The sequence below is a fragment of the Parathielavia appendiculata genome (assembly GCF_033297405.1).
Source record: "Parathielavia appendiculata strain CBS 731.68 unplaced genomic scaffold N657scaffold_7, whole genome shotgun sequence".
Lineage (NCBI taxonomy): Eukaryota > Fungi > Ascomycota > Sordariomycetes > Sordariales > Chaetomiaceae > Parathielavia > Parathielavia appendiculata.
The window spans coordinates 679,978-693,744 of NW_026944226.1; the positions used below are offsets into that span (position 1 = coordinate 679,978).

Sequence of the window (13,767 nt, forward strand, 5' to 3'; positions counted from 1 at the left end):
GTTGGGCCGGTACGTAATCTCTTGCAGCCGATTGATCTCTCTCCGTCAACTGTCAAGGCTCCTCACTTTCCTCCACTTCCCGCGCCAACTCCCAACCTCAGCAAACTGCCATCGCCGACAACTGGTGTCAACCACGACCAAAATGGCCGAGGATGACTCTTCTGAGCTTTCTTCGATTTCTTCCCTTTCAGAGCCGCCATCTGATGATGAATCCGACATCCAATTGGAGGAGCGCCACGGCATCCTGAAATTCTTCCACAAGGTGGACAAGAACCAAGCGCTGGAGCCCAAGGAGAGAACGCCCCCCAGACCCAAGCGCGAGCCTTCACCACCTCATGAATATGTCCTAGCAGACAATCCAGATATTTCTGTACGTATTTCCGTTGTTGATCGCGTCTTGCGCGCGTGGCAACGCGAGAAGTTATGGCCGTCTTGATGGCGCCTCAAGCTGACTTTCGCCCCTCCCAGTTCATCGTCATGTTCCGCGCCCGGTTTTCCGAAGCGTTTCCAAAGAACCTTGCGAACTTTGGCCCCCAGGAGCTCGAGCGCGATGTCGTCGAGTCAATTCCGGGTGAGCGCGTTGAGCACTTCCTGTGCGCGCTGCTTGGCTTGCTCCTCAACCGCAAGCAAGATGTGAAGTGCGTATCAACAGAAGAGGGAGCAAACCATTCTAATGATTTATTTTCGCCTTACTGACAATCCTGGGCCCACAGACCTGGACATTACAACCGCGCGCTCGAGGAAGCTATCCAGACACACAAGGGGCAATGGGCGAAGGACTGGGAGAGCCAGAACCCGCTTGCGGGGCAGGCGACATTTGCGTCGATGACGCCGGTGCAACGGGTAAGTGCTGGACTTCTCAAACCTCGCGAACGGCTATATTTTCCACTCTCTGTTCGTCGCTCTCGTACTCAGGGTGGTTGTTAATTCGGTCTGGGTAGCTCACGCTGTTGCGGACACTCGTGCAATGGACCCTCTCATCGTCGGATGCTGTCAGGACGATCATCAGTCAATCATACAAGAACCGGCACGACGACGATCTTAACATACCCCTGAGCGTGCAGCCTTGGGGAAGCGATGGCGACAAACGGCGGTACTTCCTGATTGAGGGCAACGACGACACTTCATTCCGGGTATACCGAGAGAGCAATCCAGCTGGACTGCAGCGGACGTGGTGGAGTGTCGCCGGCAACATCGACGAACTCAAGGCACTCGCTGAGAAGCTCGAGACCCAGGACGGCGGACCGAAAGCCAAGGCGTTCGCGAAGAGAATCATGCTGAGCATCCCTCGATTTGAGGCTACAGAGGAGAAACGGCGGCGTAGAGAGTATCGCCAGATGCGCAAGGAACAGTTCAGGCGGCCCGAGCCTGGCTTCTCGCTGTACGAGGGCCGCACCAGAGGCAAGCGCATGAAGTACACATACTCAGATGACGAGAGGGACTCTTTCTCAGACTCCACCACGCGCCGGTCGACCCGCAACACCAGGAATGCCACGCCTGCGGAGCCCAGCGGTCCTGTCACGACGGCCAGCGGCAGGCAGGTGAGGGCGCCCACTCGGCTGAACGCCGAGAACGCTAGCAACGGTGTCCCCAGCGCTTCCACGAGCGTGCAAGGAGATGGTGAGGATTTGGAGATTAAGCAAACCACCCGGTCAGGGCGTCCGCAGAGGTCTGCCGCCGCAAGTCACGGCTCGAATAGCTGGGCGACCAGGAAGCGGAAGAGCGAGGAGTACGATTCGGACGAGTCCGAAGAAGAGGAGGGCAGTGAGCCGGACTTTGGGGACGATGAGGAAGAAGAACACGTCCCGGAGGAGGAGTCGGAGGTGGACGAGGAAGAGTTTGAGGAGGACGACATCATGGATGAGGATTTGGACGGCGTCAAAAAGCCCAGCTTGATCTTCACGTTCCCAATTCGAGTCTCGTTTGACGAGAACAACAAGGTGCGGCAGATTCCGGGCCCGCCGGTTGCGGTCGAAAAGCAAAAGCACCCAAGGACGGCGCACCGCAATGTGGTTGTTAGCGGCGACTCCGAGGTCAGCGATGCCAGTCCTGCGGAGCCCGTTGTCACGGAACCTGAACCGCCGGCGGCCGAGGTCATTTCCGTTGCAACAAAGCGTCTGACACCACTGGAGCCTGGCGGATCACAGTCCGAAGCGGGTGTGAGCCAGCCAGCTGAGCCAGCGGAGAAAAGCGCGGCGGGTGCGGACCAGCCGATGGTTGACGCTGCGGATACAGTCAAGTCGCCGCCGACGCCCTCGAGCGAACCGGCGACATCTCTGGCTCTTAGGGGCAGCCCAGAGATCGCCAGGTCTGCTCCTCGGCCTGCTGATGCCGTCCCCGCCGAGTGATGGGTACCTCAAAACAAGATATGGAGCTTTATTGTGACTTTATGGGAGTTTGGCGCCACGGCGAGACATGCCAAGAATCAACCGGTCTATTATTTAGATGGCATGGCTATGTCAAAACAGTGAGCTTACTGGACGATACACGGCTGAAAAAGCGGGAATTGGTCAATGTGCTTTAAGACTCATTGTCCGTAATAGATTTGTTGTCCCAGCTTGCAGATGAACCAAGGTGTCGCCATACATAGCTGGACATGTTCTTACATAGAGGTCCATCCCTCTAGACCCCTCACCACCCCTTTCTCATATTCACCTTCCTCTCGGGCGGTATCGGCCAGTTATTGACCCCATACCACCACCGCCTCAGCCGTGCCCCGATCGACGATCCGTGGATTCGGGCGTTTCGGTTCCAGTGCTGCCAGCCGCAGATTGCCAAATTGTATAGAATGCCCTGCACAAATGGCATCATAACCTGTAGTTCCTTGCATCAGCAAAACGTGATTCGATTTCAACCACCCGCTCCAATCCGTGCACTATCATCCATTCCCTTGGGACGGGCCAAAAGCTCACCTGATCCCTCGCCGTGATCCACACAACCTTCCACCACGTGTCGGCATTCCGTATGCTCCAGAGGTAGCTTTGCTCGAAGCGCAGGTCGGGCATCGGCGGGAGGTGATGCCGGCGCGGCCGCGGCTTGATGCGCGAACGGTAGAGCTCCTCGTCTTCTGTCTCGTCTTCGTCCTCATCTTCCTCTTCCCCCTCAATATGATTGACTGTCTCTTCGTCGATGCCGCCATCGTCGGGAAAGACTGGCTCGAGGTCGACGGGTTCCTTTCTCGAGGCTGCTGTGGACGGGTTCAGGTCGTGTTGCGGGGACGGGTGGCGGTTGACGTGTGCTGTCTGCACTGTCTCGGCTATTTGCAGGGGGATTGAGGCGGACATTGTTGCTTGTGACGAATGGGGAGAGTTTCAGTTGACTGGCACCGGGTCGAGTCAAGTGGGAGAGGTTGAATCGTGAGCGTCGAATGTCTTGCACCCCGGCGCATGCATCATTGCTCCAAGAGCCCCACAACGGAAGCAGCTCCTGGGTACCAGGTATGGTACAATAATATCCGTACCAAGGCTACGGATAAGTCGAATCTACCCAAGTCAAACCCAAGTCAAGGCAAGTCCAAATCAAATCGCGCTTTTCGTAAGTAAGTATAGCCTCAGATTTGACTTATCTGACTTGATAGACTTGCCAAGACTATGTAGTGGCTAGGTATAGTACTATAGAAATTCCTTGAGTTAATGTCTTCAAGCCACCCTCAGCCACGGACGTTGGGGGTCGAAGTGGGAACTAGTAGCTTCGGTGGCTAGGGTTATATACGGATTTGGCTAGACTTGGCTAGACTTGCAAGTATGTGACCAAGTCTCAAGTCAAGTCAAATATGGCTATGCTTAGGCAAGCTGTTGGGCAGCCAACAGTTACATGCTCAAGTAAGCTTAGATCAACCAAATGGTATTGAACAGATTGAGGTATGAAACGAAGCTTGAATTGGAGTCACGATTCCAGAGTGACCACACAAATGAAGGATCAAGATAGTGGGTTAGGGTGCCTCAGAATGTCCCTTTCTTGTTGGAACAGAAAATTGTGCTCTCTAATCCTCCCAGGGGAAATTACCCCCTTATATAGAGACATTGTGCCATGATATGACGCTTATGTCAGGAACTGTGTCATTGTGATGGATCTGTGCTGACTGAGAGTCTCGCATTGAACATCAGTGCTCAGTCCGTGAATCTTGGTGCCAAGGAACCCACTCAGTTCAACACAAGCCAAGTCCAAATCTGAGCTCAGACTTGACTTGTTTGACTTAGCTGGAGCCTTGGTCCGTACCATCTCACTCTCCGTACCTTACCTTTGGAACACTGAGTCTGAGCGGGCTGATATGGAGACTACCCAGCCAGAACTCCAACAAGTTTGCAAAGCTTGCGGTGGACCTCTTCAAATGAATGTGAGTCACGTAGAAGGTTCGGGGGGATTATCTTCATGGGTTCATGGTACGTGCAGAGAAACAGGTATGGTGAGTTACTCATTTCCAAGTTGGTTTCGCGTTTCACTGTTCGCGTTCAGCCTTTCAGCCCCACCTGGAAAGACTTCGATTCACAGTCTGACGACACACTCAACCCAAACCATCGAGTTTCAGCCACTAATGACCATTTGGTGGCGCACCCTGGGTAACATGTGGGGCAGCATGTGTGCCCGGGCCACCTTTGGCCCTGGGCGAAGAAAAGGCTTCACTGTCTCGAAACCCCTCTCGGGTCCAACCCCACCACCAAAACCAAGAATTTCCGGTTGCAAAGACATACAAGCGAAAACTCTTAAAAGAACAGCCAAAGACCTCCCTTCTTCGAGGAGGAAGCTTACTTATTTCTTCTAGAGTCGGTCTTTCTCTGATTGATAACAATCCTTCACCATGAGCGACCCGAATGCGAGCGAGGCGGAGAAGAACGTGAGTATCACGAGAACCCCCCTGAAGATCCAGGGCCAACGGTGTCAGCTAACGATGTTGCCGGTTAGATTGAGATTTGGAAGGTGAAAAAACTCATTAAGCGGCTCGAGGCTGCCCGCGGAAATGGCACCAGCATGATCTCCCTGATTATCCGTTAGTCTCCATCCCGTCACCTCTCAGCCTGTGCAGCGCCCGCCTGGGCCGCAATTTGTTACATGTCACTGACGACCTCCCACAGCGCCGAAGGATCAGATCTCCCGTGCGGCGAAGATGTTGGCAGAAGAATATGTACGTCTTTTGACTCACGATGTACCATGCTGGACCCCCACATCCATTAACACACGTTGTAGGGCACCGCCTCCAACATCAAGTCTCGCGTCAACCGTCAGTCCGTGCTTTCGGCCATTACCTCGACCCAGCAACGCCTCAAGCTATACAACAAGGTCCCTCCGAACGGTCTGGTTGTGTACTGCGGTGAAATTCTGACCTCCGAAGGCAAGGAGCGCAAGGTCAACATCGACTTCGAGCCATTCAAGCCCATCAACACGTCGCTGTACCTCTGCGACAACAAATTCCACACCGAGGCTCTTGCTGAGCTGCTCGAGTCGGACCAGAAGTTTGGTTTTATCGTCATGGACGGTAATGGAGCGCTGTTCGGCACCCTCAGTGGTAACACGCGTGATGTTGTCCAGAAGTTCTCGGTTGATCTTCCAAAGAAGCACGGCCGTGGTGGTCAGTCGGCACTGCGTTTCGCCCGTTTGCGAGAGGAAAAGCGTCACAACTACGTCCGCAAGGTGGCCGAATTGGCCGTGCAGAACTTCATCACCAACGACAAAGTCAACGTGGCCGGCATTGTGCTGGCTGGTTCTGCCGACTTCAAGAACGATCTGAACGCGTCCGATATGTTTGACCAGCGCTTGCAGGCCAAAGTCATCAAGGTCGTCGATGTGTCGTACGGTGGTGAGAACGGCTTCAACCAGGCCATTGAGCTCTCTTCCGAGACGCTCGGCAATGTCAAGTTCATCCAGGAGAAGAAGCTCATTGGCAAGTACTTTGAGGAGATCAGCCAGGACACGGGCCGGGTTTGCTACGGTATTGAGGACACGCTCAAGGCACTGGAGCTGGGCGCTGTGGAGACGCTCATTGTTTTTGAGAACCTCGAGGTCACGCGGTGGACGCTGAAGGACAGCAACGGCAGCGAAACTATCCTGCACACCACCAAGCAGCAGGAGCAGGCCAACCGGGACAAATTCATGGACAAGGAGACGGGCCAGGAGATGGAGGTGGTCTCGCAAGAGTCGTTCCTCGAGTGGATCGCCGAACATTACAAGGATTTTGGCACCACGCTCGAGTTCGTCTCGGACCGTTCGACCGAGGGCAACCAGTTCGTCAAGGGCTTTGGCGGCATTGGTGGCATTCTCCGGTACAAGGTCAACTTTGAGCAGTTAGCCGAAGTGGATGACGATGATGACTACTACGACGATTGACAGTTTGATTCCCTCGTCGATCACGAGGGACCCAGAACTGAAGCCATCACGTCCGAGCCGACGACACCCCATGCCGGCCATGCGGCCGCTGTGCCGCGAAGCCCAGGGAAGCTTCTGCCCGCTCAGCGGCGGCTGATGAAGGGCTTCTCGGAAGGCCCCAGCCACGACCACCATGTGTCGCGTCCCAGCCCGCTTCGCTCTGTGATGACGGCTTCTTGAATTGGGTGGCGGATGCAAGGTGTGCTGCCCCTACGGGCTCCCTCATACATGCTTTAGCCTGCTGACGAAACGGTTTGCAGGAAGTATGCCCGTAGGATCGGGAAGTCGGACAAGGACAAGGTCATTGCAGGGCATCAATCAGCAGATTGGTTTACATGTTTGTGACACGGGCTGGCGGGGCTAGCGGTGGTCCTGATACGCGGACGTCGCTTTGAGCCAGGCGGTGTCTGTCCGGTCTTTTAGTATCGATTCAAGAGGTTATCGAGACTGAGTAGCTAGCGACGGACCAACACTCGTTCATGAGATTCTAACTGCGTAAATGGTGCGAGACGTGCTGATCCAAGACTTGTCTGTCAAGTAACCATGGAGAAATGCTAAGTGAGGCGGCCGAGTTCGGCCCCTTCCACGGGCCTAGTGGGGTCCCTTTTTTATTCAAGCCACTTTGAAGCTTTGGAGAGTGGATTGGCCCGTCACAAGGGGCATCCTGCAAGGTTTGGTCTTCATGTGAGCGTCACACATTCTTGTGTCTCGTCGTACGCCCTTCTATGGACATGCTCAGGACAGTGCTTAATTAGCTCCAGGTAGCCATTGGAGCGTCCCTTCTAGGACTTCTCCCCTGACTCAATGCCCCAACTCGCAGTCTGAACTATTCGACATGGTTTCATCAGGCGATCACCTAGCTCCGGGTGAAGAGGGCATCACCAACCCAACCGTTGCTTTTCTGGGGCCGTTCAACTCGTATTCGCATCAGGTATGAGAATGCACATGACGTACGATCCAGGGAGCTTCGAGTCGTCAGTTAGCTCACTTCCCGTCCAGGCCACAAAGATTGTTTTCCCCGATTCAAAATGGCAGCTCCAGCCGACGGTGACGATCAAAGGTTAACCCTCTTCACCAAATCTAATTTTTCTAACCTAGAACCAAAACGTTGACACCTCAACTAGAAGTCTTTGACCGCGTGCAATCCGGCGCCTGCCCCTTCGGCGTTGTTCCCTTTGAGAACTCGACCCACGGCACCGTCACGTTTACTCTTGACAATCTGGCCGATCGCGCGGGCGAGTACGCCGACCTTGTCGTCTGTGACGAGGTTTATCTAGATGTGCATCATTTCTTGCACGGCCGCTTACCACCACCGCCTTCTTCTTTTTCGTCTTTTTCTTCATCACCACCACCACCACAACAAACACCTGGCGACTCCGGCCCTAAAACGGGTGTTCCCCTAGCAGACCTGCGCCACGTCCGACGCGTGTATTCGCATCCGCAGGGCTTTGGCCAGACGGCTGCGTTCTTGCGCCGCCATTTACGGGGGGCCGAGACGATCGAGGTCAGCTCGACGAGCCGCGCGGCCGAGCTCGCGGCTGCGGACGCGACGGGTGAAAGCGCGGCGATTGCGAGCGAGTGGGCGGGCAGCGCGTGCGGGCTGGATGTGCTGGCGAGGTGCATCGAGGATCGGGAGGATAATACAACTAGGTTCTTTGTGCTTAGGCGGAAGGAGAAGCAAGGTGGTGAGTGGAAAAGGGGCAGGCAAAGGAATCTTGAGCGTGAGGGAACGGTGGGAGAGGAAGAAGAAGCTGAAGACAAAAAGGGGGATGTGTATGGTGGGGAACGGTATAAGTCGCTCGTGTCGTTTACGGTGCCGCACCGGCGGGCGGGTGCGCTGGCGGCTGTGCTGGATTGTTTCCGCGGGAGGGGGCTCAACTTGACGAGTATCAGCAGCGTGCCGAGTCTGGATGCGCCGTTTCAGTACTTGTTCTTTGTCGAATTTGAGGCCAGCAGGTTTGATGATCCCGAGGGAAGAGTTGGCGGCGTGTTTGAGGATCTGGAGCGGGTTGCCGAGCGGTGGAGGTGGTTGGGGAGTTGGAGGAATCGGAGGTGCAGAGGTGATGCGTCTTCGACTAGTGGATGACAGAAAAGGTGGCCTGATCGAAGTACCCACAGGAGGGCATATAAAACGGCGGCCTAATATCTGGAAGGCTATATCTAATGCTTGCCCTATAGACTCTTAGGTGAGCTGTTACAGGAACTGATCTCTTGTGAAGTTGGTCCATGAATATAGATGGAACGGCTGGGCTTGGGCTGCGGAATTTGGGAGGGCATTGACCGCAAGGCAAGTAAAGATATGGGATATGACACAGATCAATGAAGCTTGTTTTCAGGGGAGTTGGGGAGGGTGATAATATCCTGCTGGCTGAGCTACAGATGGAGGTGTAGGGTGCGAGCGAGGTCTCACATCAATCTTTAACTCAGCATGCTCTCCGAGTCGTTAATCTACTGCCCTCTCCCTTCTCGACAGAAGTCCAAGCACACCAGGGGCGAGGAGGAAAGGACAAAGTACCAGCTCAGAGCAAGACGCCTGTTATCATTCACCCTCTCCAGGCCCCAACACGGAAAATGTCTCCAGCGACGACCATCTTGCGAGGGCTGCCTTGTCAAGCTTGAGCACTCAAACATGAGTCCTGTCATCGCGGGCGCGTTTGCCACGCCGTCTCACCCTCCATGCTGATATCAAATGTTTGACCAGGGCCAAAACATGTCAAAACCTGTCAACCTCCCGTACTCCCAATCCCAACTGCCAAACAAACCAACCATGCCTAAGAGCCGCGTAGAATCAGCATTGTTCCCGTTTCCATCCAGCGCGCCTGGGAGTTCAATACGCCGATAGCCCCTGCTGATTGACACTATACCATGTAGACAGCACTTGATTTCCTCCGCCCCCTTGATAAGAATATGTGAAGCGAACAGGGTGGGCGACAGGACGACGCTGGTTAAATAGAATGTATCCCGTCCGTTTCGACAACACCGAAAATATTAGACAAACCGACAACCATTGCTCAAGCGACGCCAATTTGCCGTCTGAGATATGAAGGGGTATCGCTTGCATCCATGCCGTTAAGCAGACCGTTTCCGGGACCACCCACGGTCCCAATGTAAAGAGAGTGAACGAGGTATTTGTCCTTGGCCAACGACAGCCGAAGAAGGGTGTTCCCCGTTGCCAAAGCGGCGTGTGCTCTATTCCTTGTGTCGAAGACATCCCGGTGCTTCGCAGTACCGGCAAGAAACCGAGGGCGCTGCTGATCATCCGACCTAGCTGTCACACTCGTCATGTGAATGGCCTTGCAGGGCTTTGACAAGTGCTTTTTCAATGGGTTCGGTATTCGACCAGAAACCACTGCCTGGCACGGGGCCGGCACGGGAGGAGCCCTACACTCCGGATTCGTCGCCCATAACCTGCTGGCCCGGCACCGGCCCGCCGGGCGACCCCTGGTTGCTCACCATGTCTTCGTACTCGGCAATCTGCAGGGCCAACTGCTTTGCGGTGACGTCGATCTGGATGAGCTGGCGGGTGGCCTTGTCGGCAGCGCGGACTTCGGCCATCGCTCGATTCACCATCTGCTGCAGCACCGGGTTGTTGGCCCACAGCGTACCAGCATGATTGACGGCTCCCATCGTGGGCGCATGAGACTGCAGCAGCGGGTGGGAAGCCGTAAAGCGATATGTGGGATCGCTGGCCAGACTGGCATTGGTGGCTGGCAGGATGGTTGAGTGCTGTGGGACGACCTGGGGATTTCTTGTCTCTGCGAGGCGAAGTCTCCGTCAGGAAAAACCCAATCCCAAGTGCGGGCTTGAGGATACAACCTACCATGAAAACTACACCTGGCACCGCTGGCATTGAACCAGCAGTTGGCACAGCTACCGCACATCTGGCCATCCACAACAATGCAACTCGTCCATGGGCCATGGCCTTTGTGGCAGTTCTTGCAAGGAACGCGCGCCGGCTCGCCCGCGATATGGGCAAACAGGGCCTCGACGTTACTACGCCGTCCGAGGTTGAGCGTCTGCTCTGGCCTGCGCTGCTGAGCAAGGCGCTGGCCGGGCTCTCGGGCCAACCGCTTGGCCAGCGCGCTCTCCACATTCAGCTCGCCGTACCCGGAGTCCCTTGCGAGCTCCTCGGTGGTCTTCATCATGGACGGGTCCATCGACTGGTGGCCGGGTTGCATTCCCTGCGGTGTGCCTATTTGGGCGGGCGGCTGATGCTGATGCTGATGCTGGTGTGCATGTGGGTGCTGGTGCTGATGTTGATGTTGATGTTGATGTTGATGTGCATGCTGGGCATGTGCTAGATTCTGCTGCATCTCCTGCAGTTGGTCCTGAACTGGCTGAGACATAGCGTTGGCCGGGGCGCCGCCGCCGCCGCCGTTGACCAGGATGTTGGCAGCGGTGAGGTCGACGTGGGGCGGCAGGCCGGAGGCAGTGCCAGGGTCGTGGCCGTCCTGCATGTCGGCCTCGGGCTCTGCTTCGCCGTGGGCGTCCTCGGTGAGATCCGTGTCCATGGCGGCGGCAGCGGCGGCGGCAGCTGCATAGTCGTCGGCGGCCATCCTCACGTCTCCAAAGACGGAACTGGGATCGGCCTTGAGATGGTCGGCCAGGTCGTGAACTTCCACTTCGTGGGCAGCCAGATGTACAGCCACCTGGCGCGGGGCGCGTCCGCGTGGCGGAGGGGCCGGCTTCGTCACCTTATTCGGTCGACCACGCTGTGACGACGATCTCATGCTCGAGCCCCGAGAGGGATCGTTGAATGGTTCCCGGCGCGGTTCGCGATGGCTGTGTCGGAAGCGATGGCGGCGATCCAGCAGCTGTCGTCAGCTGTAAGACCGGTCCTTTGGTCGTTGAAGTTGAGGAAGAGCGGGAGCGACGAAGGCCTGCTGCTCTGCGGAGAATTTTGTATGGACTTGTCCAATCACACGACCACATGAACTCTGGCAGGGTGGGTCTACTGGTCTGTGCGCAGTCCCTTGTTGCAGCCAGCAAGAATGCTCGCGATCGTTCGTTGGAACGCCCCAAAATGGACACTCAAGCTTCTTCCATTCTACTGGCATTCCAGACCTATAGCAACGAAAGCCGCAACTGTTCATTATATCGTTGCTGAACTTTATAGCCGGCGCCGGCGCAGTGGTTTATCAACCAGACATTTCCCGATGACTACAGTTCTCGTCCAACTGTTTGTGCTTGCTCAATGTCAGGGAAGTTGGCCAGCACACTGCTCCGTGATGGTACCTACGGATATGGGTATGGGAAGCCGGCAATTGCCAGAGAGTACCATATTCTGGCTTATCTCGTGCCGTCGATGTCTGACTCAACCATGGCATGATCGGTTTGGCCCCTCAGCTCTGCCCGCTGTCTGTGGTCTTTTCTCCTTCTCTCTTCTCTCTTCTCTCTTCTACCTTTCTCAATTTAAACTATAAGAGGGCGCCTTTCCCTGTGCCGCCGAGCTCTTGTCGAGCTCAGCCGGAGTTCCCGAACCCAGTTCAAGACTCATTATGCCTCAAGAAAGCGTAGGACTCATAGAACCTCGGGCTTCTGTCCCCTACTAGGCTGACGAAACCCAAACCGTCTTCGCAGCACTGAATAGCAAGCTGGTTAGTTTCCACACCTTGCGTAGAATGAGACATTAGGGCCCGGTGGCAATCCAACCGATGTCCCTCGACGGACCGATCTGTTAAATGGGGTAGCCGAGAGCATAGTTTACACATACATTATTTGGAGCTGCACTAACAGGTTGAAGGGAGCGGTATCTGCGAGCATGCTGCCAGTCAACGCCGCTCTCTCCAGATTTGACTCAACAAGCCATTCTTACGCTTCCAATCCAAACCGTCCGTTTCGAGGATATTGTTTCATGTTCTAGGGTACACGGAGCTTTGGCACACGATCATGTCGCCTTCGCATTAGTTGCTGGGTGCCCATGCAACTTCGTCCAGCCCCTGACCTGCGCATTCATACCCCTCAGCACAAAGAAGTAAATAATCGGCACAATCCACCCCAGCAAGGTATCAGACACCCAATTGTTCCTGGGAGACCCGCCCATCACGCCGCAGCGCATTAAAGTCCCCAGAAACGACACCGCCACAAAGTACTCGCCGTTCTCGAGCCCTTCGATCGCCCGCCTTGCCACCGTGTCGGGCGTCTCGGGCGGCTCGTCCTTTTCCAGCTCGTGCGTGATGCCGGGCTTGGTCTGATTTTCCCTCTCCAGGCCTGGGCTCATAATCGTCGCGGGGTACACCACGTGCACCTTGACCGGGTTATCTGGGTACAGGTTCAGCTCCATGGCCAGCGTGTCCGCCAGGCCGCGCAGCGCCCACTTGGAGGGAGAGTACGGGCTGTACCCGACGATGGCGAACAGCGCGAGCACCGACGCCGTGAAGATGATGTGCTTGGGCTCCGAGTCGGGGTCCGTGCTGTTCTCGGGGGAGAGCCACTCGCGCAGGATGGCGCGCGACATCTCAGCCGAGCCGAAGTAGTTGACGTCCATGTTGCGGCGTGCGGCGGAGAGGGAGTTGTCGTCGGTCCAGAGCAGGGGCGTCGACATGCCGGCGACGCACCAGACGATGTCTGGGCTGCGGCCGCCGTTCCAGGCGATGGCCTCGGCGATTACGGCCGAGGCGTAGTCTGGCTCCGAGACGTCGGCTGAGATATAGGTGAAGCGCTGAGTGGATGGGGATGACGCGGCGGCTTTGACGTCGGCGAGGGCTTCCTCAAGCCGGCCGATGTTGCGAGACACCAAGATTAGGTTGGCGCCCTTGGCGGCTAGCTGGACGGCTGCGCTGCGGCCCATTCCCTCCGAGGCGCCGGTTATGAGCACCGTCTGGAACAGTTTTGTTAGCGGTGTATTCCGAGGTGAGATTACTTGGAGGAAATGACATACTCGGCCCTCGACGGGCATCTGGTTCTTTCTCCTGAACAAGCCCATGCTGGCGATGAGAGCTATGAGAATACCTAGAACGCCGGTTGCAATGGGCAGTGGGATACCGAGTCTTGACAGGGTATCCATGGATGGAAGTCTTAGCTGGTCATTGGAACCTGTGATAAATGAACCTCCGAGAGTCCCCGTTGTATGTGACGGAATGTCTTGCATTAAGACGGTCCTGGCCTCTGAGTGGTCGGCTCAATTTCAAAGTGGGCCCTGATCGAGCAAGTGTGACTCCCACTAGGCGCACATCCATGTGTGTATTATGTAATCCCAAATCTGCTTACATAAACCAAAAATGCATCTAACGCAGCGTTGCCCCGCGCCAAAGTAAACACCAAAGTCAAGCAATTCTCAAGTCAGAACTCGGTTCAGTCGGCAGCTCAGGCTGAAACGGGATAATGTTCGGCACTACCGGATCCAAGCGATGCCGGGCGAAGTCGGTGCAGGACGACGTTCGCGAGATGTTGGGGTACGCATCTCGA

General features: G+C 55.9%; 7 protein-coding genes across 7 annotated transcripts; 4 read left to right on the top strand and 3 right to left on the bottom strand.

The window, feature by feature from the left end:
- Positions 1-50: 50 nt before the first annotated feature.
- N657DRAFT_690850 (uncharacterized protein) lies at positions 51-2,555 on the top strand. The gene is made up of 4 exons (XM_062797067.1): positions 51-370; positions 469-638; positions 714-843; positions 942-2,555. The coding sequence occupies exons 1-4, from the start codon at positions 143-145 to the stop codon at positions 2,346-2,348; spliced, it is 1,935 nt and encodes a 644-aa protein (XP_062646978.1). The 5' UTR covers positions 51-142; the 3' UTR covers positions 2,349-2,555.
- Positions 2,556-2,631: 76 nt separating this feature from the next.
- N657DRAFT_656496 (DUF1770-domain-containing protein) lies at positions 2,632-3,284 on the bottom strand (the record flags this gene model as incomplete). Its single annotated transcript, XM_062794709.1, has 2 exons — positions 2,632-2,814; positions 2,913-3,284. The coding sequence occupies 2 exons, from the start codon at positions 3,282-3,284 to the stop codon at positions 2,632-2,634; spliced, it is 555 nt and encodes a 184-aa protein (XP_062646979.1).
- A 503-nt stretch (positions 3,285-3,787) lies between these two features.
- On the top strand, positions 3,788-4,138 carry N657DRAFT_645953 (uncharacterized protein). The gene has a single exon (XM_062793036.1). It carries the CDS (start codon positions 3,863-3,865, stop codon positions 4,031-4,033), a length of 171 nt encoding a protein of 56 aa, XP_062646980.1. The 5' UTR covers positions 3,788-3,862; the 3' UTR covers positions 4,034-4,138.
- N657DRAFT_645954 (uncharacterized protein) lies at positions 3,861-4,265 on the bottom strand (the record flags this gene model as incomplete). Its single annotated transcript, XM_062793037.1, has 2 exons — positions 3,861-4,169; positions 4,241-4,265. Coding segments are annotated over 2 exons (153 nt in total), but the record flags the coding sequence as incomplete, so codon positions are not given.
- Positions 4,266-4,798: 533 nt separating this feature from the next.
- N657DRAFT_574568 (peptide chain release factor eRF/aRF subunit 1) lies at positions 4,799-6,321 on the top strand (the record flags this gene model as incomplete). The annotated part of the gene is made up of 4 exons (XM_062789036.1): positions 4,799-4,834; positions 4,903-4,987; positions 5,073-5,122; positions 5,185-6,321. 4 exons carry the CDS (start codon positions 4,799-4,801, stop codon positions 6,319-6,321), a joined length of 1,308 nt encoding a protein of 435 aa, XP_062646982.1.
- Positions 6,322-7,013: 692 nt separating this feature from the next.
- N657DRAFT_597594 (PDT-domain-containing protein) lies at positions 7,014-8,879 on the top strand. The gene is made up of 3 exons (XM_062790029.1): positions 7,014-7,291; positions 7,360-7,420; positions 7,485-8,879. Exons 1-3 carry the CDS (start codon positions 7,196-7,198, stop codon positions 8,444-8,446), a joined length of 1,119 nt encoding a protein of 372 aa, XP_062646983.1. The 5' UTR covers positions 7,014-7,195; the 3' UTR covers positions 8,447-8,879.
- An 862-nt stretch (positions 8,880-9,741) lies between these two features.
- Positions 9,742-13,366, bottom strand: N657DRAFT_656499 (NAD(P)-binding protein; the record flags this gene model as incomplete). Its single annotated transcript, XM_062794710.1, has 4 exons — positions 9,742-10,115; positions 10,181-11,072; positions 12,305-13,180; positions 13,241-13,366. The coding sequence occupies 4 exons, from the start codon at positions 13,364-13,366 to the stop codon at positions 9,742-9,744; spliced, it is 2,268 nt and encodes a 755-aa protein (XP_062646984.1).
- Positions 13,367-13,767: the final 401 nt, after the last annotated feature.